This window comes from Ornithorhynchus anatinus, chromosome 10 (assembly GCF_004115215.2).
Source record: "Ornithorhynchus anatinus isolate Pmale09 chromosome 10, mOrnAna1.pri.v4, whole genome shotgun sequence".
Taxonomy (NCBI): domain Eukaryota; kingdom Metazoa; phylum Chordata; class Mammalia; order Monotremata; family Ornithorhynchidae; genus Ornithorhynchus; species Ornithorhynchus anatinus.
This window is the reverse complement of record NC_041737.1, coordinates 31,593,124-31,620,808: the sequence shown is the minus strand read 5'-3', so window position 1 is coordinate 31,620,808 and position 27,685 is coordinate 31,593,124. Positions and strand designations below refer to the sequence as shown.

At 56.4% G+C, this 27,685-nt stretch overlaps 1 protein-coding gene across 1 annotated transcript; it reads right to left on the bottom strand.

Moving 5' to 3' along the window:
• Nucleotides 1–97: 97 nt before the first annotated feature.
• LMAN2L (lectin, mannose binding 2 like) lies at nucleotides 98–23,056 on the bottom strand. Its single transcript, XM_029073688.1, has 9 exons — nucleotides 23,035–23,056; nucleotides 18,687–18,747; nucleotides 14,141–14,258; nucleotides 12,750–12,832; nucleotides 5,462–5,494; nucleotides 4,274–4,435; nucleotides 4,082–4,196; nucleotides 2,803–2,922; nucleotides 98–2,374 (listed from the first exon to the last, which is right to left on the bottom strand). Exons 3-9 carry the CDS (start codon nucleotides 14,148–14,150, stop codon nucleotides 2,232–2,234), a joined length of 666 nt encoding a protein of 221 aa, XP_028929521.1. The 5' UTR covers nucleotides 14,151–14,258; nucleotides 18,687–18,747; nucleotides 23,035–23,056; the 3' UTR covers nucleotides 98–2,231.
• Nucleotides 23,057–27,685: the final 4,629 nt, after the last annotated feature.

Sequence of the window (27,685 nt, the reverse complement as noted above, 5' to 3'; positions counted from 1 at the left end):
TCTCTGTAATTCAAGAGCTTACCACCCAGTCCCGCTCCTCTGCTAGAGAGATGCCCATCATCAAACCCTCTACGCTGCCAAGGAAGTTACGCCAAAGTACGTGGGACTCTCATTTTCCTCTTTTATTTTTTTCCACTCTGCTAGGTAGTTTCCCTCTCCCGGCCCAGTTCGGAAAAAGGGGGCGCGATCGCCTCAGGGAGAGACGCGTAGCTTGGGGCGGACCACCGTCAGCGATCAGCGGTAGGCGCCGGAAACCCAGCGGCACAAACCGTACGCTGTGCTGGGACGGGAGCCGGCCCCCTCCCCGCCCACCTCCTCTTACACAGCCTTCCATTTCGGTTTCAAACTGGGAATGGCTCCTCCGCCCTCTTCTCCCCGAGACCTTTCCCAATCTCTTGGTCTCCCCGGCGGACTTGCTCCCTCCTGGAAGCCCGCCCCGGGCGCAGCCCCGGGCCTCAGTTGCGGGTTTCTTTCACTGCTTCGGAAAGCGAGACGCCTCCTCCTTTCAAGAGCCCCCAACCCTGGCCCAGCAGTCGGGGCCGCGCTAGGCAAATAGCCCACACGTGTCCGGAGTGCGTGGCCCAAACAAGTCGCCCGGGTCCCCGAGAGCGGACACCGCGGAGGCTCGGTCCGGCCGAAGCCACAGGCGGCCGCGGGGCCGTGGAAGGCGAGGGGCAACGGGGTCCGGGTTGCCGGCCTCTCAGGCTAAGCGGTACGACGGCACCTCCCCCGGAATTGGGCTGCGGCGACGGGCCGGGCTCGGGACGGAAGACGGACCGGGACGGGGACCGAGCCTGCCCTCGACCCTTCAGCTGTTTTCGGAATCTCCCCTGCACGGGATGGAAGGAGGAAGGGAGGGGCCAGCCCGAAGACCCCAGATCCCACCTGGGGGGACCGACCCCACCAGGCCGGACGAGGAAGGTTCGGGACTGGGAGGAACACGGGGCACCTGAACAGACGTGGCGGCGGCAGCAGAGGGATCGTTCGGGGAGGTGAGCATCCTGGACTCCGTGGTCACAACTTTCCATGAAGGTAAAGAGACGGGGACCCTGCCGGTCCCCCGGGCAGGGAGCCTGTCGCTCCCGCTGAGGAAATCAAACCGATTTCCCCGGAGGATGGCCGGGTCTGGGCCGCAGAGGAAGACTCTTCCCGACTTTTGGAACTCGGGAACGACACGAGCACAGCGCACGCGGTGAGCCGGGGTCGGGCGGTTGGCGGGAGCAGTTCCAGTAAGCCCTGTAGGCAGGTTCCTGAGGCCTGGAGCCAGTGGTTGTGAAACCCCAGCGCACTGAAGGGAAATGGCTCCCAGCCTTCGGCTTCCGTACGCTCGAGTCCCGGCCGGAGGCTCTCCCAGGACCCGCTCGGGAGGTTTTTGCACCCAAAGCCTAGTTTACTCAGTCTCCCCGGGGACCCCCAGGCCAATTCGAACCAGCAAACAGGCGACGGAAGGCTGGGCGAGGGAGGTGGGGGCATCCGGCGAGAGCAGATCTCCCTCCCCCCGCCGACCCCTCTGAAAGCGAGAGCCAAGGAACCGCCCGTTTCTCCACCGGCTCCAGGACTGGCACGGAGAAACCGCCCGGGCCCCGCCGGCAGACCTCTTGAAGACATACTCCAGGAGGGGAAGAGGAACGGGGGGGAAGGGGTGGAGAGAGAAGTCCTCACTGGCATCTCGAAGAAAAGCTTATCAGGAGGAGAGGCTCGGACTGAAAAGGTCAGCGCGGTGGAATACAGGTAGCTAAGGAGGGCCGAAAGAAGCGGGTCCCAGTCTTCAGGCGGACTTCTCGGGGCTTCAGAGATTTAAGAAGAAAGTCGTCGCTCCTCCTCCGCTTGGCTGCTTTTGAGGTAGCCTGGGCTATGGCCGACCGGTCCGGGACTCCAACTGGGGAACGGCCCAGGGAGCGTGGTCTCCCTACCCGCTCCGGCTCCTAGCTGGGGGTGGGGGAAGGGAGTGCTCCCAGGAAGGCACACTGCAGTTTCATTAAAGGGTGGGGGGTGCCCGACCCCCAGTCGGGGGTCCCAGGGGTTCTCCCAGAGTGAGCGGCGGGATCCCAGGACGCGGAGCTCCCGAGACAGAGCGAGGTCAGGCGGCCCCTGTCCCCTTCCGACGGGAAGAGGCCGCCAAACGGTCACCTCCGGTGCCGAGGCCAGAGGACTCCCGGGCGGGCCGCAGGTTGAGCCGAGAGCCCCGCCGGTTCCGCTCGCGGCCCCGGGGGCGTCCGCCGGGGGAAGGCTCAGTAGAAGCGCTTGCGGCTCTGGTCGTGCCATTTGTTGTAGACGATGATGCCGATGACGACGGCGAACACGGCGATCACCAGCGAGAAGAAGACTACGAGGAAGAGGGCTAGGCCACTCCAGGGTTCCGCAGCGGGTGACACTGAAGGATAGGAAACACGGCCCCGATCAGCTAGAAGGGTCAGGGGAGTGCTCCCGGCTTCCCGTTCCGGGGGGGGGGGGCGCCTGGGTCCCGGGGAACCGGCAGGCAGGCAAGGGACCACTGCCATTTCCGGGGCCCCCTGCCCCTCCCGCCTCTCCCAGCTCCCAGGCCTTCAGGGCAGGGCCTCGCAGACCACCCTGTCTTGCCTGTAGGCTGTAAGGCCACTGTGGGCGATGACTGTGTCTGCTTATTGTTACGTCGTCGTATTCTCCCGACTGCCGAGTACAGTGCTCCGCACACAGTAAGCGCTCGATAAATTCCACCGCACGGGCTCTTGGCACCCGGGGCCGAGGCTTCCCACCGCCCGCCTTGTGGTCGTCTTGACATCTCACGCCACGTGACTCTTCCCCGGACCCATTCCCGCTCACCACCAGGGAGCTTCATATTATCCACCGAGGGCAGGAACACGTCCCGGTGAAGCTTCTCTTCTTCCCGAGTGCGCTCCACCGTCAGCTGGAACAGCTTCATGGAGATGACATCGTGGTTATCTAGAACCAAAGGAGCCAGGGGCATTAGGGCCGCCCGTCGGGGAGATCAGGGAAAAGGAGGAACAGAGGCGGTGGGCGTCTCCCCGGAGTAGGCCGTTACCGGCTAGGCTCGTGAACGTGCTGCTCTCGCCGCAACCCCCGGGGAAGCGACGAGGGGCAAGAGATTGGGCCGACGACCGTCGGCAGCCGCCGGACCGACCGACCGACGCCCACGGCTTCGGGGGGCTGGAAAAGCCTCCAAAAGGCCTCGGCTGCCTGGGAGCTGAATGGGGAGGAAAGGTTGTGAGTCCGAACCCCGGGGCCAGACGGAGCTCCCGGGAAATGCTCCAAATGGGTTTTGGGGGGAGGTTGCCGGGGGAGAGAAGGGGAACGGGACAGGGGACCCTGAAGGCTGGGCTTCGAACGTTCCCTGCCCGGGGTGGCCGAGGCACTGACAAGGCCCGGCCCCCTTTGAGGCCCGGAGAGGTCAGCCGAGCCGAGAGTCCCCCGTCTTCCACCTCTACTTGCCCAAAAGAGCCTTCCTGGCTTTACCGGCCAGCCAGGTTGTGGTTTACGGGCCGGGGCTCACCAGGTAACCCCACCCAGCACGTGAGGGTCAACACCAACACCTCGTTACGAAGACATCCAGGGGGACCGAGAAACCCATGGCTCCGCAGCCAAACGCTGTACAAAGGAGAGGGCGGGCGGTGGATGCACCGATTCATTACAACAAGCATCGCAGGGATAACCGACGCGGCCCAGGCTGTCGCGAGCAGTGCCGTTACAAGGCTGATGTCCAGGGTCTACCAAATCACTCAAGGAGGTCGACGAGCATCCGGCGTTTCCGAGCCCAGACAGACCCGTCCGACTTCTGGTCTGTCCGGGGAACGGGCACCTGGGCCAGAGCAGGGACGGCGGAGTGATTCTACTCGGCTCCGCTCCGGAGCGCATACAGGTGATGATTCCTGCCCCTGGATTCCTGGGAAACTGGTCAGTTCTAGGGACTCACCTAGACCCGCGGTATACACTCCGGGGGGAACCCCAGGCTCAACCCGGAGAAGACACGCAGGTTGGTCCCAGGAGCGAGTCGGGTCCTAGCTGGGGAAGAAGCCTCGCCGAGGCCCGGTGGGGGACCGCGACCCGAGCTGAAGTCGAGGGACACGCACGGGCCGTCCGGTACCTGAGAGGTCCCCGGTGACCGAGGAGGTGCCGAAGAAGTACCCGCGGGGCAGGCGGACCCCAGGGACGTCGATGCAGTCTCGCCACTCGTGCTTGCCGTCGATGTCCATCATGATCTGGAACGGGAGGGCAGGGTGAGCGGGGGGCCCCGGCCACGGGCGGAGGGACCGGCCCGCCGGGGGAGGGGACTCACCGTCAGGCGCCTCTTGACGTAGCGAATCACCAGGAAGGTGTCATGGTTGAGGTTGCGCACGATGGCCGTGCAGCCGCCCAGTTCGGTGGGCCGCCCGTCCCGCTCGTGGTCGTAGCTGAGGGAGCCGTTGTTCACCATGGCTGAGATGTACGGAAAGACTCGCTGGGGAGAAGGAGAGGGGAACGGAGGAGTAGGGCGGTAACTGTCAGAGCACCTTGCAAGATAAAAAGTGCGCGGGTGGCACAGCCAGACACACATACTCACACAAACACATACGCAGCTGCAGCAGGAATTGCACAGACAAACCGAGTGGGAGCTGCAGCACGTCGGAGCGGGTAAAACGGTGCCCAACGTCTCCTTCGGCCAACCTCATCTAGGGACGAAGACCTCTGCTCGAGCAGGAAGCGACCACCCCACCTCGGCTGCGGTTTCCAGACGCCCCTGAATCTGGAGGGGCCCCGCGCCTATGACCGAGAGACTCCGGATCCCGACCCCGAAGGCACCGAGTTTTGAAAACGACTTCGACCGACACTTGGGAACGGGTCCACGGGCGGAGGGGGGCTCTTGGACTCAGGACGGTTTCCAGACCCCACGGTATTCCGATCGGGTTCGGGGTCAGGCCCCGTTAGCCTGGGACGCCTGGCCTACGAAACGATCCCTCCTGGGCCGAATGTCCTCCCCTGCCATCCGTACCCCGGGAGTGTCCCCCCCCCGGGGAATTCCACCCATCCACACCTGAACCAAAATTCCCCCACGGGGAACACGGCAACACCGACGTTGCCCGGTATCTAATCCTTGTGCTTCCGCTGCCTCGGCAACCCCTGGCCTCCCGAGAGCTGAGATGCTGACGGCCCCCTCCGCCTTAAGAAAGATTTCTGTGAGCGATTCCGGGCGCGGGGAGCTGACCACCAACTCCCCAAGGAGGCCAGTGGAACCGGTGGGCAGGGAGTAGGGGGCGGAAGGAGAGACGTTAGGCACGCTGCGAGGTTTCTGGTGAGTGACCCGTTCCCCCTGAAAAGGCCGGAGAAGTCGGCACGCAGACCGGGGCTACACCGGGGGCTCGGTTCTGGCTCTGGGGATTTGGTGGCCACTGAGACGGGAGCAACGACAAATCTCCACCCATCACTGGACGTGGGAGGGACACACGAGAGGATGAAAAGGGTCATGGTGGGTCAAGAATCGAAGTACCTGGACTCCTGGAGAATATCTCTTCTTCAGGGCCTGGGGGGGAGGGGTCCGGCGAGTTAGTAAGGAACAAAGAGAGGGCACAGAAGACAGGAGAGAGGGTCAGATGTCGGAACGGGCCAGTGAAGAGCCGAGGCCTAGGCGTCGGAGAACGGCACCCCAATCTCATCCCCCGGGATGCCCCAGGTGGGAGTCCCTGGGAAGCAGGGCGGCCTAGTCACAAAAGCGTGGGCTTGGGAGTCAGAGGCCTGGGTTCTAATCCCTCCTGGGGACTGCGGGCAAGTCGCTTCACTTCTCGGGGCCTCAGTTTCCTCATCTGTACAATGGGGATTCATTAGACCGTTGTGCCCGGCGTCAGGCGATGAAGGTGCCCGACCCGATCATCTTCACTCTAACCAGCCTGGCCACACAGCAAGCCCTGTAAATACCATCGTTGTTATTATTACAATTATCATCATCACCGCCGCCATCCCCTCCCAAAGGGGAGTCCAGGGGTCCCCCGGACTCACGCGGGGAGTCCTAGAGAATCGGGAATGAATTTTCAAAACCACAGATATGGACCATTCAGGCCATTTACCTGCCTCTGGAGACCATAAAGATGTCCTGGGTCCCGTTTCACCCAGGTGGAAAAGGAGGAAGCGGAGAGGAGGGGCCGCCTTCTTCCCTAACCTGGGAGAAATCCTTCACTCACTGCTGCTCCAACTTGGCCCAACTCAGAGCCTTGGGCCGAGTTCAGGACCCAACCACCCGATTGTCCGCGGGCCCCGGGGATCTCAAAGCCTGAGTATCTGACCCGCTCCGTCGGCGCTCACTTGCTCTTTCCCAGATATCTGCTCAGCTTCCCCCTTTCCAAGGTGGGATGGGTCAACTGCAAGCATCGGCATGAGGCGGGGCGCCCCGGGGAACAAACCTTCGGGCAGTCCAGGTAGGTGGGTTAATTTAAGGGACTTCGGCCCATCCCTCAGCAAAGCGCGGGGCCGGACTTGGTGCCGCCTTCTGGTTGCTTCCAGGGGAGAGAGGAGTCTATCCCTAAGAAAATCTGTAAAATGGGGATTAAATCCTACTCCTTCCTACCTAGGCTGGGAACCCACGAGGGACAGGGACTGTGTCCAACGTGATAACGCTGTATCTACCCCAGGTGTTTAAAACAGTGTTTGGCACATAGAAAGTGCTTAACAAATACGATAATTATTTTTTTTTTTGAAGAGAGAATCGGAATCCAACTAGGTGAGTGCCCGGGACACTCCTCAAGATGACTGCTTCGTTTCAGTTGAAAAAACAAGAGAACCCCAAGTCAGAGTCCAAGAGGCGCTGAATTTTAGAGGTACTAAACGGACTGGGGAGCTTCCTGCTTGGAATTAGGGAGGAGGGCATTTGACCCACCTTGCCAAGAGAAAGACTGTCTCGGGATGGCTCAGGCGTGTGTCCCTGATCCAAGCATGCCTGGAGGGGCTGAGGGCAAGGTCGCAGCTGCCCTCAACTCCCAAATTCTCAACAGGCAGTCCAGGGTGGGGAGGATGGAGGACTCCAATTCTGCCAACATACCACTCTCCTACCCACACGACCACCCGACCCCAGGCCCATTCTGCAATATGCTTTCATTTCTGCCTCACCATTTCTGGAGGCAGACTAAAGAGAGTAGAAGCAGATTCAAAAGAAAAAAAAAAAAAACGCAACAAAAAACAAACAGGCAAATAATCCACCCCCTCCCCCTTGCAAAAATCTTCCTATTGCCAGAACACTTTATTCCTAAAATCAGCCGGCGGCAGCTAGGCTTAGCGTTAAGAGCACGGGGCTGGGAGTCAGGAGAAGAGGGTTTTCATTCCAGCCCCACCACCTGCCTGCTGGGTGACACTGGGCACGTCACGTCACCTTCTGTTGCCTCAGTTCCCTCATCTGCACTCTCTGACTTTGAGCTTCCCAAGTGGGACAGGGACTGTATCCAATTCGATTACCCTATATCTGCCCCGGGGTTACCACACAGTGCTTAATACCCTCATCATCATCATTATTAATAATAACAGCTTTTCCTATCAGGTGGCAAGTTCAGTACACAGCCTGTATTTTTCCCTTCCTTTCACCCCGTGCCCTACCCGAACATCAGACCGCAAAAAATCAGGAACCTCTTTCCCACGAGGCCTAACTAACCCTTGTTCCAATTCACTGGAGTAGGTGATCGCTCACCAGGCCCAGCTGTAAAGGAGCCTCCCAGAAATGCCGCTCCCAGTCTGAGACCGCCCTGGCCCTGGGGGGAAAACCCAGGCTCCTAGCGAGTGACAGTAAAAGAAACACACCACAGAGCAATGAAGTCTCTTCACAGAGGGGAGGGAATCCCTCTGGTAACTTTGGCAAACCAGCCAAGCAAGTCAGTTTCCGCCCCAAAAATTTCTGGCTTTCTGAGTTTGGTTTTATAGAAAAACTGAAGACAGCGGTACCATGTCTCGGAGTGGGGGGTGGTCGGGGAGGGGGGAGAAAGGACACTCTGTTCTCCAAATCCCCCAAAAGACAAAAAATGCCTCTCCCCAAGGGGTCGACCGATTGGGTGCTCTCCAGCTCCAACAAACTCTAGGTGAAGACAGAAGGGTGGCTCTTCTGCACACGGATAAAGACGTCGGAGAGCGAACGCGCAGGAAGAGTTGAGCCCAAGGAGCAGCCCGGGCAACAACAGAGGAATACGAATGGCCCTCTGACACACTCCACCCTAAACCCAGCAAAGGGGAGGGGCATCTGATTCTACCTCCTTCCTCCCCCCCGGAGTCACACCCTCAAAGAGGCGGTGAATGAGCTGCCTGGGACATCTCAACTCCACAGTAGCTCGACGTGGTAAGGACTCTCCGTGGCGACTACTGAGCTCTCCGCAAACCCGGTACCATTTCCGTCTTTCCCGGAGAAACCACTGACCGTCAGCTGATGGCTTCCTGAGGCCAATAAAAGAGAGGAACGTCAGGTCAAGGTCTCATTCAGCACCTCTGCAGCATTTTACGACCCCGTGAAGTACGGGGAACGTTTCTGGTATATTGTTATATTGAGCTCTCCCAAGTACACAGTACAGTACTCTGCGCACAGTAAGCGCTCAATAAATACGATCGACTGACCGACCGAGCGAGCCTAACGAGTGGCTTGCTCCCTCGCCAACGAACTGAAGATCTCACCAGGCTCACCAACTCAATGATTTTTGACCTCGTCTCCCTGAGCCAGCTCTAGAACGCAGGGCTCTCCTTACGGAACGATTCCCCGTGGCCCCGGTTCAGAAAGGCTACCAGGGATCACTAGTTTCCCCAGTAACGCGGCCCCAAATCGGAGATCCGCACAAAAGCGGTGGGCGCTACTAGGAAGCAGCATGGCCTAGCAGAAAGACCACGGGCCTGGGAGTCAGAGGACCTGAGTTCTGATCCTGGTTCTGCCTCTTGCTTGTCGTGTGTGACCTTGGGCAAGTCACTTTCACTTCTCCGTTCCTCAGTTTCCTCAACTGAGGATTCGATACCTGTTCCCCTCCTAGGCTGTGAGCGCCACGAGGGACAGGGACTGTGTCCGTTCTGATTAGCTTGTATCTACCCCAGCACCTAAAACAGTGCTTGACAATCGATCATACTTATTAAGCGCTTAAAATGCGCAGAGCACCGTACCAAGCGCTTGGGAGAGCACGATACAACAGAATTAACAGTCACAATCCCTGCCCACGATGAGATTACAGCCTACGTGGGGACGCAGAGTAAGTGCGAAATACGATAATAACAATAATAATAACGACCTAGTTTCTAGTGTTCTAATGTAAGCTTCAGGGAGTCCCCAGGGTAGTTTTCCAGTGTCCTAGACATGGCCTAGCGGATAGAACACGGGAGTCAGAATGGTCTGCGTTCTAACATCACTTTGCCTGCTGTGATGTTGGGCAAGTCATTTCACTTCTCTGTGCTTCAGTTACCTCATCTGTAAAATGGGGATTAAGACGATGAACCCCATGTGGGACAGGGACTATGCCCACCCTGATTAGCCTGTACCTACCCCGGGGCTTAAAACAGTGTCTGGCACGCAACGCTTAACAGATACCATAATTATTATTATCATTATTATTAGTTTCCAGAAAGGAGGCCCCACCAGGGCCTGATCACTCCCTCTCCCACGCCCCCGGCTGACAGGAAAACAACTGGTGAAAAAGAGTCAGAGCTTACGGCCAACCGTCTGCTCTCCCCGGGGACTGGTTGGAGAAACCCCCTCCTTGACTGAGGTGGGACCGGGAATAGCATCTGCGACCGCACTTGAGGCACTGGAGAGCTCATCCTACAACTCCCGGCCGTCCGGGTTTTCTGAGGGATGGGGGAGGTGGCCAGCCAGCCACCGAACGGGCAGCGCTGGAGGCCCCACGACAGCTGGGAGTGTCGCCAAAGACAAACGCCATATGCCGTGGCAAAACCGTGAACAGAAAAACACGCAGGTACCGAGGGGCGAACGGGCAACATTAATCGCTGAACGCGATTAATCCGATGCTGCTTCACCAAAGCAGTTGGGAATGTGGAGGACCAGGCCTCGTGGGCCAGGAGACGGAAGCACCCGGACTAGATGGTTCAGGAAGTGAAGAGAGCCGGGGACTCCCCCACTTAAGGAGAGAACTCATCTGGCAGTAGTAAAAAATGGATGCGAGAATAAGACGGGATATTACTAATCGGCAAGTAATTTCCTTCTTTTCAGAGCCAGTTTTCCGGTCCATTTCTCCTTGGTTATTTTATATTAATCTGGTCCAAGCGACCGGTAGAATGGGGTTCGGCTCCCGACAGAGATGGACATTTATCATTGATACCCAAAAGGCAATCTCAGATGCGCACATCGAAACCACGGGGACAACGGTACCCACGGCCTTCCGACCTGGACTCCCAGCCTCTCTGATCCCAAGTCTCCGACAAGACCTGACAGTTTCCAGTTGGGCTGAAAAGTTCCAAAACGAAGGCTGCGGGGCCGGTTAGCTCTCTGAAGCCTGTCCCCTCCCAGTCTCCATTCCCTGGAAAATTCCTACCCGCTTTTCGCCCCTTCTCACGCAAAGCAGAGCCGGTCCCCACGTTCCGAACAACGAATCCGCCCTCTCGACCACGTGCCCCCGGGTCATACCTGGCAGGCCGCTCGCTTTCGCTCCCCAGAGCTCCCTTTCTAAATTTTCCTCTCCTCATCTATGCGACGACACCCAGTGAGCTCCTATTCTCCGCTGCCCGTTGTCAGTTCTCCAGTAGCCCAAGTCTGTTATCTGAGGTCTGTCTGCATGGGGCAAGGGGGAGGAAACAAGGTACCCTGAGGGAGGCGGGACGGCTCACTTAGATGTCAAGCCAAAGAATTGCTGGGGTTTAATTATTTTCCTCTCTTCGGATCTTCCTTGCCCCAGGGAACGGTGTCTTGACCATGAGAGTGGGGAGGAAAGAAAGGACGTGAGGAGGAGTGGCCCCAGCTGAGGGCCGAGTGTCGGTAAAGGCTTTAGCGAGCAGCATAGCCTAGGCCCAACATCTCAGTGGCCAGTCTCCTCCAACCAATGCCCGGGTTGTATGAGGAGGAAGAAACACAAGTTAATAACACCAGAAGAACTACCGCCCACACCTCACCTCTTCTCTTCTAGGAAGTTCACGTGTATAAACCTAGCTACTCATCCTCCCTCCCAACCCACTCCTCTTCCAAAATCTCCTCTCTCGGTCCGTCACACCGACACCCGCCCCGTCCCGGAAGTGTCATCCTTGACTCTTCGCTCTCCTCCAACTCGTACGATTCAATCTCCCGCCAAATCCTGCCTGTACTTTTTCCCACATCTCCCGGATCTGCTCCTTTCTCTCCACCTGAACGGTCACCACCCTGGAACGAGGTCTGGTCAGAGCATGGCAGGATTATTGAATCGGACTCCTCGCCGGACTCCCTGCCTCCAGTCTCTCCCCTCTCCAACCTATACTACGGGTTGCCCGATCCATCTTTCCGCAGGGTCGCTCGACACGTATTCCTCTGCTCCTCCAAACTTCCTCCATATCCAGCAAAAATGCTTCACAACTGGCTCTCCGACTCTCCACTGACTCCCCCACCTTACCTATCTCATCTCTTCACCCACTACTCTCCCAAGCTAACCTTCTAGCTGGACCTCGCTCTCCACTCTCTTGCCTTCTTCCCCTAGCTCTTGCTGTTCCCATTTTGGAAGTCCCTTCCTCTCGAAAGCTGACAGCCCACAGCTGTCCCCAATTCGGAGCCCTAAAAGCCGATCTCCCGAAATACCACCCTCTCCTCCCACGTGTTCTTCCCGATTAATTTCTAAGCCTCCTTGCCATAAAGACCCATCCCGCTCCTCAAGAACCTCCAGTGGTTTCTCATCCACCTCCGCGTTAAACAAGAACTCGTTACCATCAGCTTTAAAGCACGCGATCAGCTTATCCCCGTCCTACCTTACCTCACACATCTCCCACCACAGCCCAGCCCGCGTACTTCGCTAACCGGCTTGCTCACCGTAACCCGACCTCATCTGTCTCGGTGCCGACCCCTTACCCACGTCCTCCCTCCGGCCCGGGATGCCCTCCCGATTCCTATGCACCAGACCACCCGTCTCCCCGCCTTCAAAGCCTTATTAAGGTCACATGTCCTCCAAGATGCCTTCTCTGATTAAACCCCCTTTTCCCCTATTTCCACTCCTTTCTGCGTCATCTACGCATTTGGATAGGCAAACTTCGGGCATTTAATATTCACAGCACTTATGTCCATATCCATAAATGATGTATTTTTATCCATGTCTGCCTCCCCCTCTAGGCTCTAAGCTCGTGGACGGAGAACTTGTCTGTTTACTGTATTCTCCCAAGTGCTTAGTATAGTGACCGCAGACAGTAAGTGCTCAGTACCACCGATGGACTGATGGATCGGCTTCCCTTCTACATTCCCGCCAAAGAGATCGCTGACCTCAACGGTATCCGAGTTCCGAGAAACTGGACAAATGGGACCGAGGACCACCCCCGCTCCAGTCCCCATAACTCCATGCCGCACCCCCTTCCTTGAGGCGCCACAGAATAGCTTACTAGTGTCGGGCACTCTTATTAGACGAGAAAGACAGGGCTATTTGAGGGTTAACTCGAAGAAAAGTTTAGAAAAGGTCTCAAGGAGTTAGGGATGTTAGAAAGCACGACCTTAACCGTGAAAATAGATGGGAGGAGGAGGGTAACCAATACACAGTTCCCTCAATGTAGGGGGGAGAACGGACCACCGATCTGATCCTGTGTGACAGGGTATTAAGGAGGAAGAGACCCGGGGTGATCGGGGCAGTTATACCACTCGCCCCTGTCCTTACCTCCTGCTGCTTCTCCTCATTGGGGTAGGTATCTACGAACACTCCCAACCCCACGAAGTTGTCCTTGCTCCCGAAGACAGGTCCTGGAAGGGAAAAGCAAACAGAGATCAATCCGTCTGTGAGTTGGGGGTTGGACACGTCGGGTCGCAACTCATCCGGGGAGGGGCCGAGCAGGCAGGCGAGAAACCTCAAGCCAAATCTGGATTTGGCCGACCCCAGCCTTGGACCTTGGACTTAAATGGACTCGGTTAGCCAAATTCAGTCTGGGCTTGAGCTGAATCCGGCCAAAGAGAGAGTGGTGTCACTTCCAGGGCAGCGCTTGTTGGTGCAGCAGCTTCCACGAGCAAGGGAACCTCTTGGCCGAAGCACGGGACGGGTACCCCGGCTCTCCAGAGGGAAGAGAGGCCCCATCCGCTTTCGGTCCCGCCCTGAACTCATTTCTGGGCCAGCCCCCTTCCGTCTGGCTTTCAGAGCACGGGCCTGGAAGTCAGAGCACCTGGGTTCTAATCCCAGCTCTGCCATCTGTCGACTGCTATCGTGGACAAGTCACTTCACGTCTCTACGCCTCAGTTACCTCCTCTGTTAACTGGGGACTGATTACGAGCCCCATATGGGACACGGGTTGTGTCCAGCAGGATTATCTTGTATCTTTCTTGTATCGAGTGCTCAGTACAATGCTCTGCACCCAGTAAGCGCTCCAAAAATACCACTGATGATGATGACGTGCTTAACTAATACCATAAAAAGGTCAACATTGGGTTTTTTCCCATCTTATTTCAATCCAACCCATGGACTCTAATTGGGGCCCGGGGACTGCTCCCCAATAGGAGGTAGGGAATGCCGGGGTGGAGGGGGGCGATTTCCATCCCTGTGATCCCTTGCCTGTTTCTACCCCGGCTTTCGGGGTCTCCTCAGGGAGCAAGGTTTCCTCCCACAGGAGAGGGAGGAATCTTCCGGACGGGTGTGCCCTCCTCTACGATGCAGCCGTTCTAGAAGAGTTGAGTTCATCCCACGAAACCCAAACTTTCTTCACCTAGTAACATGCTAGAGGGCAGCCTGGGGCGATCCCTGAGTGCTAATGGGAGAGAAAAACAACCAAAAAACGTGCCAGAATGAGGCCCAATCCAGACATCCCCATTCACTGAGTTTAGCTTCCTTCCTAGAAACCTTACAGACTGGTCTTTAGAACAGAAAGGTCGGAGGAAACTCATTTCCCCAGAAAAGCACCTGGCTGTACTTGCCCCACCCACCTTGTCAGGTAAACCAAGGTGAACAAGTGATTAGTACAGTGCTTGTCACACAGTAAGCGCTCAATAAATCGGATTGATTTAGGGAACCACCCACCTACCTAAGATCAGGGCCTCCCTCCCCCGTCCCCAACGACCTTATACCTGGCTGCATCCGATCCTTGGTGTACCAGATTGCAAAGCCATCTCCGTTTAGGTTTTTCTTCCCTTGACCGTGGATTCTGAAATGCACCTGCAGTTCCCAGTCTCTCAAGTAACACGGCTGCATCGAGAGAAGAGACCGGAGTCAGCAGGAGAAGAAGTTGCCAGGTCCTCAGGCTCGGCCAAACGGCCATCTTCACACAGAAATCCCAAGTCTGACTATCGGCATCCGAACAAGGGGCAACAAGAGCGAGGACCTCGGCTCAACAGCCCTGGACAGAGGTTACCGAGAAGCAGCCCGGCATAGTGGATAGAGTATCGGCCCCGGGAGTCCGAAAGTCACGGGTTCTAATCCCGGCTCCGCCACTTGTCTGCTGTGTGACCTTGGGCATGCCACTTCACTTCTCTGTGCCTCGGTTACCTCATCTGTAACACGGAGATTGAGACCGTGAGCCCCATGGGGGACAGGGACTGTGGCCAACCCAATTTGCTTGTATCCACCCGAGGGTTTAGTAGAGTGCCCGGCACGTAGTGTTTAACAGATACCATTATTGGCACCATGGGAGGCCAAACGGATGATAATAATAATAATGGTATTATCTGTTTGGCACCACGGGAGGCCATGTGACCTAGTGAAAAAGGTACAGGATTGAGAGTCGGGACGCCCGGGTCCTAAACCCGGTTCCGTCACCCGGCTCCTGCTGGATGATCTTGGGCATTTTACCTCTCTGCGCCTTCATTACCTCATCTGTAAAAAAAAAAAGGGGTATTTTATCTGCCTCTGAGACTGGGACTGTGTCTGAGCTAATAACAATAACAGTAACGACTGTGGTATTTATTAGGCGCTTAATACGGGCCAAACACGTATTAAACGCTGGAGGAACTACAATACAATTGGGTCGATCACAGCCCCTGTCACTCACGATGCTCACAGTCTCAGAGGGGAGGGGGACCAGGGACTGAACGTGCATTTTACAGATGGGGAAACTGAGGCCCAGAGAAGTTTAGTGAGTTGCCCTAGGTCATACAGCGGGCAAGTGGGATTTGAATCCAGGTTTTGCCTCCTAGGCCTGTGCCTCTTCCGTGAGGCTCTGTCTTAGCCTGGTACCTGGCACGTAATAAGCACTCACTATTAAAGACACGAAGCTCAGGTCTCTCAGGGTGCCTACACTAGGTGTGCCAAGTTATTCTCATCTGGCTTTAGTCCCGTGCTAGACTCTAAGCTCCACAGAGGCAGGGATTCTGTCTACTCCACTGTACTCTCCCACTCAGCACAGCGCTCTGCATACAGTAAAGGCTCAATAATCAATCGATGGTATAAAACCGCTGATTGATACGGTCGTATCAATCAGCGGTTTTATACCATCGATGGATTACGTCGGAACTCTGACGCAGCAGCTCAACTCCTCCCCCTAGGTTCGGGGTGGAAAGACATCCACTGCTGGGCAGCAGTCGGCTAAGCAGGAGGGAGCTTTCTTGCCTTGGTTAATGTTTATTTCCAAGCTACGAGGTAACCCCCCGGGGGAGTCGTCCTCTCCGGGAACGATCGGTGAAGCCCTCCCCTCAGCTTCCTATCCGTCGGACTTCTAGTCGGTCTGCCGAGCCAGAGGCTCACTTATTAGGGGACAAGAGAAGCCCGGCAGAGCGGAGCCAGGGAACACCTTGTCCCGCGTGGTAGTTTCAGGAGTAATCAGCAGATGCTATAAACAACTCCGAGCAGCCCAGGAGGGCACTCTGCCAGGCAGAGAGGGGAGGGAGGGAGAGACGGGGCTCCCGAGGCCGGCGAGCCCGGCCCCCGCCGTCGCGAAACCAGGTCCGTACCAGAACGGCTGTTCCGGGACCGTCTCTTTTACCAGAACTGGAGTTCCGGCCCGTTGCGGTTTACTTCCACACCGGCTTTGGGAGGCGGGCTGCAAAGGCCGGTCAGAAGCCGCAGACCTTGCACAGGGGTAAGTAAAGAGATGGGCATCAACCGCGCTCCGCTGACAGGCGCTTCTAATCACGTACTACCGACACTGCGACCGGAGGCAGCGGGAGACGCGACGTGCTCGCCCGACAGTAGAGCGGGCGGGGGCCTTGATCCTCAGACCACCTGCCTTTTCTCAAAAGCTGACAGTTTGAAAGTTCTGGCAGGAGAACAGATTTCAAAACCATCAGAGGCTTCCAAAAAAAAAAAAAAAAAAAAAACGTTAGACATTCGCGCGGTGTATCCGGTGCGCTGTTAAATCGTTCTTTGTCTTCCTCTGCAAGGTCCCTCGCTGGGTTTTCAGATTCTGTGGGGCCAGGTGGGTGGGGGGCAGGCACGCGGTTGAACTGAGGAGGTGCAGCGGCCAAGACATGGCCTACGGACAAGAGCACGGGACTAAGAGTCAGAAGACCCGAGTTCCAGACCCGGCCCCGCCACCTTGCCCGCCGGGTGGGCTTGCCTGGAGACCTGGGTCAAGTCACCTAACCTCTCCGGGGCCTCGGTCTCCTCTCCCGTCAACCGGGGACAAGAGAGATTGTGAGCCCCAGACGGGACCGCGTCCAATCGGGGCCCGACCTCTTCTCCACCCCGGCGCGTGGCAAACAGTACGCAGTTAAGAAGTGCCCCAATTAATTCGGCCCCTCACCAACGTCAGGCTGTCTGGGTTCTCTCCCCTTGGCCTCTGGGCACGAGAAGCCGTTAGGAAACTGGGCTGGGACCAGCGGGCGCATCCTCCGCTCTCTAGCAGGGGAGTCCGCTACACGATGCTGGGATCCCAGATCGACAGTTAGTCCCCGCCTGCCCACGGTGCCGCCGGGATCATTCACCATCGACACTCGCTGGCTGGTCGGGATCTGGCCAGGCCAACCGCTGGCGGGTTCAAGCTTCCTCGTTGATCAGGCTAGAGTGATAACCCAAACTCATCCTAATTAACACCAAAATACAGTGGAGGCAAAAAAAAAACTCTCTCTGACCTGGAACCTATTTCCTGTCTGTGGCTTACGGGGAAGTGGAAAGCCACAGAACGGTCCTGGGCTCGGGGACGGAGGGGTTGGAGCAGGTTCTCTGGAAACTATCCTGGGGTCAAAAATCGGATCCGGGTGGACTCCCGCTCCCCGTTGCCCCCTTTACTGAAGCTTGCTGCGGGCAGGGAGCGTGTCTACCGACTCTGCTTTATTGTCCTCTCTAAGCGCTTGGTACAGTGCTCTGGACACAGTAAGTGCTCAAAAACCACCACTGACTGACCAATTAGGCTAAACGAATACTCCCAACGTTCTAAATACCCGAGTCCCTCTCCTGCCCCCAGAGAGATGCCCTGAAACGCATATGCCAATCGAATAATTCCGTACTACCAAGTTACCTAGGTGGGGACGTAAGGAGATTCATCACCGGGCGGGTTCGAGACCCGCCAAAATTAAATCTTTACGTCCCCTCTGCCACACGAAATGGGAACAAATACAACATTCTCAGAGGCCGGGCTGAGGCTCTGGCACTGCTAAACGGGGAGGTGATTCCGACGACGAGGCCGTCTCCTGTTGAGAACGAGCCGGAGTCGGGGCTGAAGCATCTGCCCGGAGGGAGGGGTTACAGCGACGGTAACGTGCCCGAGGCTGCTCACGCTCTCTCCCCGCTGCCGATCCCATTCACGCCGATGTACGGAGCGCAACCCAAGAACAGGAAGGCAGCGGAGCAGCGCGGTGAGAAGCGCCCGCGTGGGACCCGTTGCCAGCCCGGGGACCGCGGCCCGGTGCCGGGACGGTGCGCCGTGAACCGCGCGGCCCACTGGAAGCCACTGCAGTCCAAGTTCGGGTGGCCTGGTGCTCGGGCCTGGGAGACAGAGGTCCTGGGTTCTAATCCCGGCTCTGCCAATTGCTTGCCGTCGGGCAAGTCACTTCACTTCTCTGTGCCTCGGTTTTCTTAACCGTAAAATGGGGGATTAAATCCTCTTCCCTCCTCCTTAGACTGTGAGCCCCACTCGGGGCAGGGACCGCGTCCGACCTGATAACCCTGTATTCACTCTGGAGCGCTGAACGGTGCTCGACTCGGTACGTATAGAACAGATACCATTAAAGCAAAGAGTCAGCCAGCTATTTTCAGGATCTCAGTTGGGTCTGTCCGCTCAGTGGGATGCCCTAATGGTTATCTGGTCAGAAATCTTCACCCAGTGAGGGCAGACACAGAGCAGATATTCCCCCGAGACCTTTCGGAGCCGGGATTAGAACGCAGGGCTCCGGAAACGGCGGGCTGCTCTGCGCCGGCTAGAGAGCACGCAGTTACGTTGGAAAAACCCAACTCCGGGCAACTTTCAGGACATCCTCGCTAATCCAGTGTGGGGGAGAAGCAGCTGGTTCTCTTCTCTGAGGACCCCCAGAAGGGATAAGAAAATGAGACGCGAGCCCTATAGAGTCCCAGGAGGACTCTTCGGGGAAAGCACCCCGGAGGTCGTCCAGAAAAGCCGGGTTATCGTAACCGTCTGAGGACGGACTGGTCGGATCCCCAACACGCTGAGAGAAGGGGGCTCTTACCACCCGGTTCCACAGGGCCCCCTGTTTGCTCTGCATATCCGGGGTGAGGCGGACGTACTGGGTCATCACCATGGCGTTGCCCAAGAGGTCCCACAGTGACGAACTTCCGGTGCCCACACCTACAGGGGAGATAGAGCACGGATCACCAACCACCCGCTCGCCCGCCTGCCCGATCCTGAACCTCGGAAGCGGCGTGACTTAGCGCGAAGGCCTGGGAGCCGGAGAACCTGAGTTCCGGACGGGGCTCCGCCACGCGCCCGCGGCTGGGTGACCCTGGGCAGGTCACTTCGCTTCTCCGTGCCTTAGTTTCCAGGTAACAAATACCCCTCTTACGACTGCTGCCCGTGGTGGCTCTTCCCCCCGGGTCGTCCCTTTCGGACGAGGGCCCCGCGGCATTTTATTCGACCTCTTTCGTTTCCAGAGGTCCGGAAAGTGTCTGACCCACACATTTAGTGCGCTGCTTGGCACACAGCGACCGCCTCAACGAATACCGGTTACTGTTACGGTCGTTCATTCGTTCGATTGTACTTACTGAGCGCTTACTGTGTGCACAGCACTGTTCTAAGCGGTTGGAAAGTACAATTCAGCAATAGAGATGATCCCTGTCCACGACGGGCCGGCAGTCAGGGGTGGGGGGGAAGGGGCGGACATCAAAACAAGTTTTTGGGGGGGACGGGGACGACAAGCAAACCGAGTTGGACACGGTCCGCGTCCCAGGTGGGGCTCACGGCCTCAATCTTCATTTTACAGATGAGGCAACCGTTTTTATTCATTCATTCATTCAAACGTATTTATTGGGTGCTTACTATGTGCAGGGGACTGTACTGAGCACTTGGGAAGTACGATTCGGCAACAAATGGAGACAAACCCTGCCCGATAATGGGCTCAGTCTTGAAGAGGGAGACAGGCAAAGAAACGGAGAAGCAGCACGGCTCGGTGGAAAGAGCACGGGCTTGGGAGTCAGAGGTCATGCGTTCGAATCCCGGATCTGCCACTTGTCAGCTGTGTGACTGCGGGCGAGTCACTTAACTTCTCTGTGCCTCAGTTACCTCATCTGAAAAAATGGGGATTAACTGTGAGCCTCACGTGGGACAACCCGATTACCGGGTCTCCCCCAGCGCTTAGAACAGTGCTCTGCACATAGTAAGCGCTTAACGAATACCAACATTATTAAAACAAGTGAACAGGCACCGACAGCATCAATATAAACAAAATTATAGATCTAGAATAAAGAGAATCATAAATATGTATTCTATTTACAATAAAGAGAATCATAAATATGTACTTATATTGAGACCGTGAGCCCGCAGTTGGGCAGGGATCGTCTCTGTTGCCCAAGTGTCCATTCCAAGCGCTCGGTCCAGCGCTCTGCACACAGTAGGCGCTCAATAAATACGACTGAATGAATGAAGCCCAGGAAAGCAAAGTGACTTCCCCAAGGTCACACGGGGAACAGGCGCGGTTCCAGAACCCAGGACCCTCTGGCCCCCAGGCCCACGCAGCTTCACCCACCTGGCTCAGCGAGCCGGGGGCACGAGGTCTCAGGTGCGCAGCGTAGAGCGCTCTGCGCGTTGCTCTGTGGCGAGTGCCCGGGCTTGGGACTCGGAGGTCGTGGGTTCTAATCCCGGCTCCGCCACCAGCTGCGGGGCTGTGGCCAACTCGCTTCACTTCTCTGGGCCTCAGTCCCCTCATCTGTAAAATGGGGATGAAGACTGCGAGCCCGCAGCGTGGATCAGCCCAGGGACCGTCTCTGTTGCCAAACTGTCCGTTCGAGGCGCTTAGTCCAGCGCTCTGCACACAGTAGGCGCTCGCCAGAGAAGCAGCGTGGCTCGGTGAAAAGAGCCCGGGCTTCGGAGTCAGAGGTCATGGGTTCAAATCCCGGCTCTGCCGCTTGTCAACTGCGTGACTGTGGGCGAGTCGCTCCGCTTCTCTGTGCCTCAGTTACCCCATCCGTAAAAGGGGGACGAAGGCCGTGAGCCCCACGTGGGACATCCTGATCACCTTGTATCCTCCCCGGCGCTCAGAGCGGTGCTTGGCCCATCGTGAGCGCGTAACAAATGCCATCATCATCACCTCGTATCTCCCCCAGCGCTTAGAACAGTGCTTGGCACATCGTAAGCACTTAAATACCATCGTCATTATTATTAAGCGCTCGGTGAATACGATGGAGTGAATGAACCGGGGTCGGGCCCGGGGCTTTCGATGAGGCAGCGCGGGGGGCGCGGGCCTCGGGGGGGGGGGGGTCATTCATTAGAGAAGCAGCGTGGCTCAGTGGAAAGAGCCCGGGCTTGGGAGTCAGAGGTCGTGGGTTCGAATCCCGGCTCTGCTTGTCAGCTGTGTGACTGGGGGCAAGTCACTTCACTTCTCTGGGCCTCAGTTCCCTCATCTGTAAAATGGGGATGAAGATTGTGAGCCTCACATGGGACAACCCGACTCCCCTGTATCTCCCCCAGCGCTTAGAGCAGTGCTCTGCACATAGTAAGCGCTTAACAAATACCAACATTATTACTATTATTATTATTATTAATTAGACTGTAAGCCCGTCAAAAGGCAGGGACTGTCTCTATCTGTTACTGATTTGTCCGTTCCAAGCGCTTAGTCCAGTGTTCTGCACATAGTAAGCGCTCAACAAATACCAACATTATTATTTGTCCATTCCAAGCGCTTAGTCCGGTGCTTTGCACATAGGAAGCGCTCAATAAATACTACTAAATGAATACTAAGCGCTCAGTCCAGTGCTCTGCGCATAGTAAGTGCTCAACAAACACCAACATTAACATTATTTGTCCATTCCAAGCGCTTAGTCCAGCGCTCTGCACATAGGAAGCACTCAATAAATACTACTGAATGAATACTAAGCGCTTAGAACAGTGCCCTGCACATAGTAAGTGCTCAACAAATACTATTGAATGAATACTAAGCGCTTAGTCCAGTGCTCTGCGCATAGTAAGCGCTCAATAAATACCAAAATTAACATTATTATTTGTCCATTCCAAGCGCTTAGTCCAGTGCTCTGCACATAGTAAGCGCTCAACAAATACTACTGAATGAATACTAAGCGCTTAGTCCAGTGCTCTGCACATAGGAAGCGCTCAATAAATACCAACATTAACATAATTTGTCCATTCCAAGCGCTTAGTACAGTGTTCTGCACATAGCAGGCGCTCAATAAATACTACTGAATAAATACTAAGAGCTTAGTCCAGTGCTCTGCACATAGTAAGCGCTCAACAAATACTACTGGATGAATACTAAGCGCTCAGTCCAGTGCTCTGCGCATAGTAAGTGCTCAACAAACACCAACATCAACATTATTTGTCCATTCCAAGCGCTTAGTCCAGTGCTCTGCACATAGGAAGCGCTTAACAAATACCAACTTTAATTCTCTGGGCCTCAGTTCCCTCATCTGTAAAATGGGGATGAAGACTATGAGCCTCACGTGGGACCTGATGACCCAGCGTCTCTCCCAGCGCTTAGAACAGTGCTCGGCACGTAGTGCTCAATAAATACTATCAAATGAGTACTAAGCGCTCAGTCCAGCGCTCTGCACATTGGAAGCGCTCACTAAATACTACTGAATGAATACTAAGCGCTTAGAACAGCGCTCTGCACATAGGAAGCGCTCAATAAATACTATTGAATGACTAAGCGCTTAGTCCAGCGCTCTGCACATAGGAAGCGCTCACTAAATACTACTGAATGAATACTAAGCGCTTAAAACAGCGCTCTGCACATAGGAAGCGCTCAATAAATACTATTGAACGACTAAGCGCTCAGTCCAGCGCTCTGCACATAGGAAGCGCTCACTAAATACTACTGAATGAATACTAAGCGCTTAGAACAGCGCTCTGCACATAGGAAGCGCTCAATAAATACTATTGAACGACTAAGCGCTCAGTCCAGCGCTCTGCACATAGGAAGCGCTCACTAAATACTACTGAATGACTACTAAGCGCTTAGAACAGCGCTCTGCACATAGGAAGCGCTCACTAAATACTACTGAATGACTACTGAGCGCTTAGAACAGCGCTCTGCACATAGGAAGCGCTCAATAAATACTATTGAACGACTAAGCGCTCAGTCCAGCGCTCTGCACATAGGAAGCGCTCACTAAATACTACTGAATGACTACTAAGCGCTTAGAACAGCGCTCTGCACATAGGAAGCGCTCACTAAATACTACTGAATGACTACTGAGCGCTTAGAACAGCGCTCTGCACATAGGAAGCGCTCAATAAATACTATCGAATGACTACTAAGCGCTCAGTCCAGTGCTCTGCAGGTAGGAAGCGCTCAGTAAATGCTACTGAATGAATGAATGAATGACTGAATAGGAGTGAATGAGTGAATGAGCGTGGAGGCCCCGCGGGCCCGGGCCGCCCCCCGCCGTCGCCCCCCGCCCTCACCCTGGTAGGGTTTGGCCAGGGAGTGCTCGCGCTTCAGGTACTCGTCGGTCTGGTCTGCTCCCGCGGGCGCCACGCCCCGGCCCGGCTGCAGGACGAGGACGAGGAGCAGGGGCAGGAGCTGGGGCAGGAGCTGGGGCAGGGGCAGGGGCAGGGGCAGCGGCAGCGGCAGCGTCGGCCCGGCCGCCCGGCACCGCCGCCCCCTCGCCTCAGCCGCCGCCATCTTGCCTCGGCCGCCGCCCCCTCGCCCTCTCGCCCGAGTCCCGCCCCCCCCCCGGCCGTCCGGCCCGCTCATTGGCCGGAGGGACGGGGCGGCGGCGCTCCCATTGGCGGGTTCCGCCCTCCGTCGGCGCGGGGGCGGAGCCCGCCGATTGGCTCTCCTGAGCGTCAGTTGCCTTGCCAACCCGAGGCCCCGCCCCCCAGCCCGCCGGGCGCAGATTTAAAGGCACAGGCACCCCGGTGACCGGTGGGCCTCGGTGACCTCATCTGTAAAATGGGGATGAAGACTGTGAGCCTCCGGTGGGACCCCCTGATGACCCCGCATCTCCCCCCGCGCTTAGAACCGTGCTCCGCACATAGTAAGCGCTTAACAAAGACCAACGTTAATTCTCTGGGCTTCAGTGACCCGGGAGCCAGAGGTCGTGGGTTCACATCCCGCCTCAGCCACTTGCCAGCCGTGTGACCGTGGGCGAGTCACTTCACTTCTCTGTGCCTCAGTTACCCCATCTGTAAAATGGGGGTTAAGGCTGTGAGCCCCCACGTGGGACAACCTGGTTACCTTGTATCTCCCCCAGCGCTTAGAACAGTGCTTGGCACGCAGTAAGCGCTTAACAGAAATCAACATTATTATCTGTCAAATGGGGGTGAAGACTGTGAGCCTCACGTGGGACCCCCTGGTGACCCTGCATCTCCCCCAGCGCTTAGAACAGCGCTCTGCACATAGTAAGCGCTTAACACATACCAACATTATTAGTATTATTGTTATTATGAAAAACTCTCTTGGAATGAAAATGTCCCCTCCTTCAGGCTGCACCTCCTGATTAGACCTTTACAGGCGAGACACCTCAGCACTCCCTACCACCTCATCTGGTTACTCACCCACGCGTGATTACTGTTTTCATTTCGGCTCTTAAAGCTAATATCGTGTTGGTATTAGGCCTAATCGTCTTCTCTGTTAAAGCTGCCGGAGGGCAAGTATTGTGTCCTGCGTATTCGCTAAAGACGTCATACGGTGCTCTGCGTGATACTGCGGGTGTGGCGAGCTTACCCCACTTTCAGCAGTCAGTCCATCGGTGGTATTTATTCAACACCTACCACGTGCAGGGCGCCGCCACAAGAACTTGGGAGGGTACAATATAACAGACGTGTTCCCTGCCCCCAACGAGCTTGCCGCCTGGAAGGGGAAACTGACATTTAATAACCAATAACCGACGACGGATACGTAGAAGAGTGCGGGGCTGGGGGCGGGGGGGGGGGAATAAAAGGATAAAATCCAAGTACGGGCCCGGTAAGAGCGTCTGGCCAAAGGTCTGTCCTGTCGTTGCTAGCCTGACGACCCCCAGTCATCTTGTAGGTTACTACCTCCGTGACGTGAGGAACGTGAGCTGCCTTCTCGGCCACCCTTCGGGGGAAACGGGCTGCAGCCGACGCTCCGGGACGCGCCGAGGTCTGGATTTAAACTACGTCACCTTTCCCGCACGGAAGCCGGCCGCCTGTTAGCTCAGGTGCAAAGTGCTTGTGGATGTTTTACTCTCCGTGGCCCTCAGGCCCCGTCACTCAGGGCGTGGGCGCCGTCCCGGGAGAGAAGCTCTTCAAACCCCCACCGGGCCCTCGATGGTCTCCCGTGAGCCTGCTCGGGCGACGCTTTTGGCTTCCCAAGCTCAGCGGCTGACTCGGGGGTCTTCTCCCTCCCCCTCTTCCCGCGTCGGTCCCCTCACGTACTCTCCCCTGACTCTGCCGGGGCGGTCTGGAGGATACCGTGGTCGTGGTGGAAGGTGGAATGGCTCTCCACGGGAGGAACCTGGTCCTTTTCCCCACTGAATTAAGCAGACCTGACTTCAAGACTGTTTTCTTTCCTAGGGGAAGCAGTGTGGCCTAGTGGAAAGAGCGGGGAGACAGAGGACCTGGGTTCTAACCTTGGCTCTACCACTTGTCTGCTGGGTGACCGCGGGCAAGTCACTTCTCTGTGCCTCAGTTCCCTCCTCTGCAGAATGGGGATTCACTACCTGTTCCCCCTCCTGCTTAGGTTGTGAGTCCCATGTGACGATCTTGTAGCTACCCCAGCGCCTAGTGCAGCGCTCGGCACGTCGTAAGCACTTTAAAAATACCACAATTGTTATTGTTACTTCTTCTCTTCAGGACCCAAGCGGAATGCGTTTGCATTCCACTCCAGAGGCGGGACTTTGCAAGGGCGGAGGGAAGGGATGACTTGCAGGAGGGGAGGTGGAGTTTGTTTGAGATGAAACGGTCAAGAGAAACGTAGAGCAGTAGGGTGGTCTCTGGTTCACTGATTCCTTCTGGGACTCTTGCGGTCATTTCAGGTCAGCAGAAACGTCTGGCAAAAGGGAATCTTTTGCCTCTCCGACCTAGTGAGCAGCCTTCACCCTCGTGCAGTCTCTTGGCTCTTGGCCTCCCTTTCCCTCCCACCTCAGAGGGCCCGTTCCCACCGGCCCTTGAGCCACATCTCATCCTTCCCGTGCCATCCGCCCTAGCGAGAGGGACGAAGGTGTGGGGAGGATAATGAGAAAAATGGTATTTGTTAAGCGCTTACTACGTGCCAAGCACTGTTCCAAGTGCTGGGGTAGACACAAGGTAATGAAGTTGTCCCACGTGGGGCTCACCGTCTTCACCCCCATTTTACAGATGAGGTAACAGAGGCACAGAGACGTGAAGGGGCCTCCCCCAGGTCACTCGGCAGATAGGTGGCGGAGTCGGGATTAGAACCCATGTCCTCCGACTCCCAAGCCCGTGCTCTTTCCACTAAGCCACGCTGCTTCTCTCCTAGTATTTCATTCATTCAATAGTATTTATTGAGCGCTTACTATGTGCAGAGCACTGTACTGAGCGCTTGGAATGGACAAATCGGCAACAGATAGAGACGGTCCCTGCCCACTGACGGGCTTACAATTTATTAGTAGTAGTAGTCATAAGAGTTTAATAGTGTTGGTATTTGGTATTTGTTAAGCGCTTACTATGAGCAGAGCACTGTTCTAAGCACTGGGGGAGATACAGGGTCATCAGGTTGTCCCGCGTGAGGCTCCCAGTTAATCCCCATTTTACAGATGAGGTAACTGAGGCACAGAGAAGTGAAGTGACTTGCCCACAGTCACACAGCTGACAGATGGGCGAGCCGGGGTTCGAACCTCTGACCTCTGACTCCAAAGCCCAGGCTCTTTCCACTGAGCCGAGTTTGCTATATGCAGAGCACTGTACTAAGCGCTGGGAGAGAAGACACAGATGGGAATTGAACCCAGTCCCTGCCCTTTCGGGGGGCTCACCGTCTTTCCTCCCTCACGGGGTGGGGGGGGGACGTGAGAGAGAGGACAGGGGAGCTATTCTCCGGCAGAGTTTTCCGGTTCCTCGCGGACAGTGAGGACTTGTTGCTCTCCTGAACCTTTTTCCCTCCCTTCTTCAGGGTGAGCCAAAGATTCTCACCCTCTGGGTAATGTTTCTTTTCACTCAGCTCCTCCCATTCTCACCCTCCACGTCGGTACAGGGACAGAGGAGGGGGCCAAAATGGAAGGAAGGAAGGGTCGGTACTCAGTAAGCACCACTGACTGATGGGGAGGGCAGAAACATTTTTCCGGGCGCACCTGGACTCAGGATTTTGCAGCCCTTCCCTCCGTTCCCCGCTGAGTCACGGCTCGAGCTCCAGGTGCGGACGAGTATGGCGGCACGATCACACCACCGCACGATCCCTACTTGGCACCAAGCTGGGCGAGGAGGCTTGGCACGAGAGCAGGTCAGCCTAACCCGCGGAGAAGACGGCAGGGATCACCGGGGCAGCTCGTAGGCTAGAGGAAAGGAGGTTGGGAAAGCTGTCAGACTGTTTTGGAGTCTTTCAGCGGCAGCCACGTTCGATGGGCGGCGGGGCCTCGTGGGCAGAGCGGTGGCCTGGGAGTCAGAAGGACGTGGGTTCCGGTCCCGGCTCCGCCACTCGTCTGCTGGGTGACCTTGGGCAAGTGACTTCACTTCTCTGGGACTCAGTTACCTCATCTGTAAAAATGGGGATTAAGAGTCTGACTCCCAAGTGTCCAACCTGATTGACTCGTTGTATATATTCCAGCACTCAGAACGGCGCTGGGTACACAGTAAGTGCTTAACAAGTACCATAATTATTACTATTAAAAGGGGACCTTTTGCCTCGCCCACGTAGCGAACACCCTTGGCTTCGCGCTCGTCGAATCTCCAGGCTCTCGAGGAGCAGGGTGGGATATTTTAGTTTAAGTAACAGGAAAGATTGCCAGGGAAGAAACAGGAGTCTCTTTGGAATCCATCAATCAAGGATTCACATTTACTGAGCCCTTACTGTGTACACAGCACTGTGCTGAGCACTTGGGAGAGTGCAGGATAACAGTTGGTAAAGAGGCAGCGTGGCTTAGAGGAAAGAGCATGGGCTTGGGAGCCAGCGGTCGTGGGTTCTAATCCCGGCCCA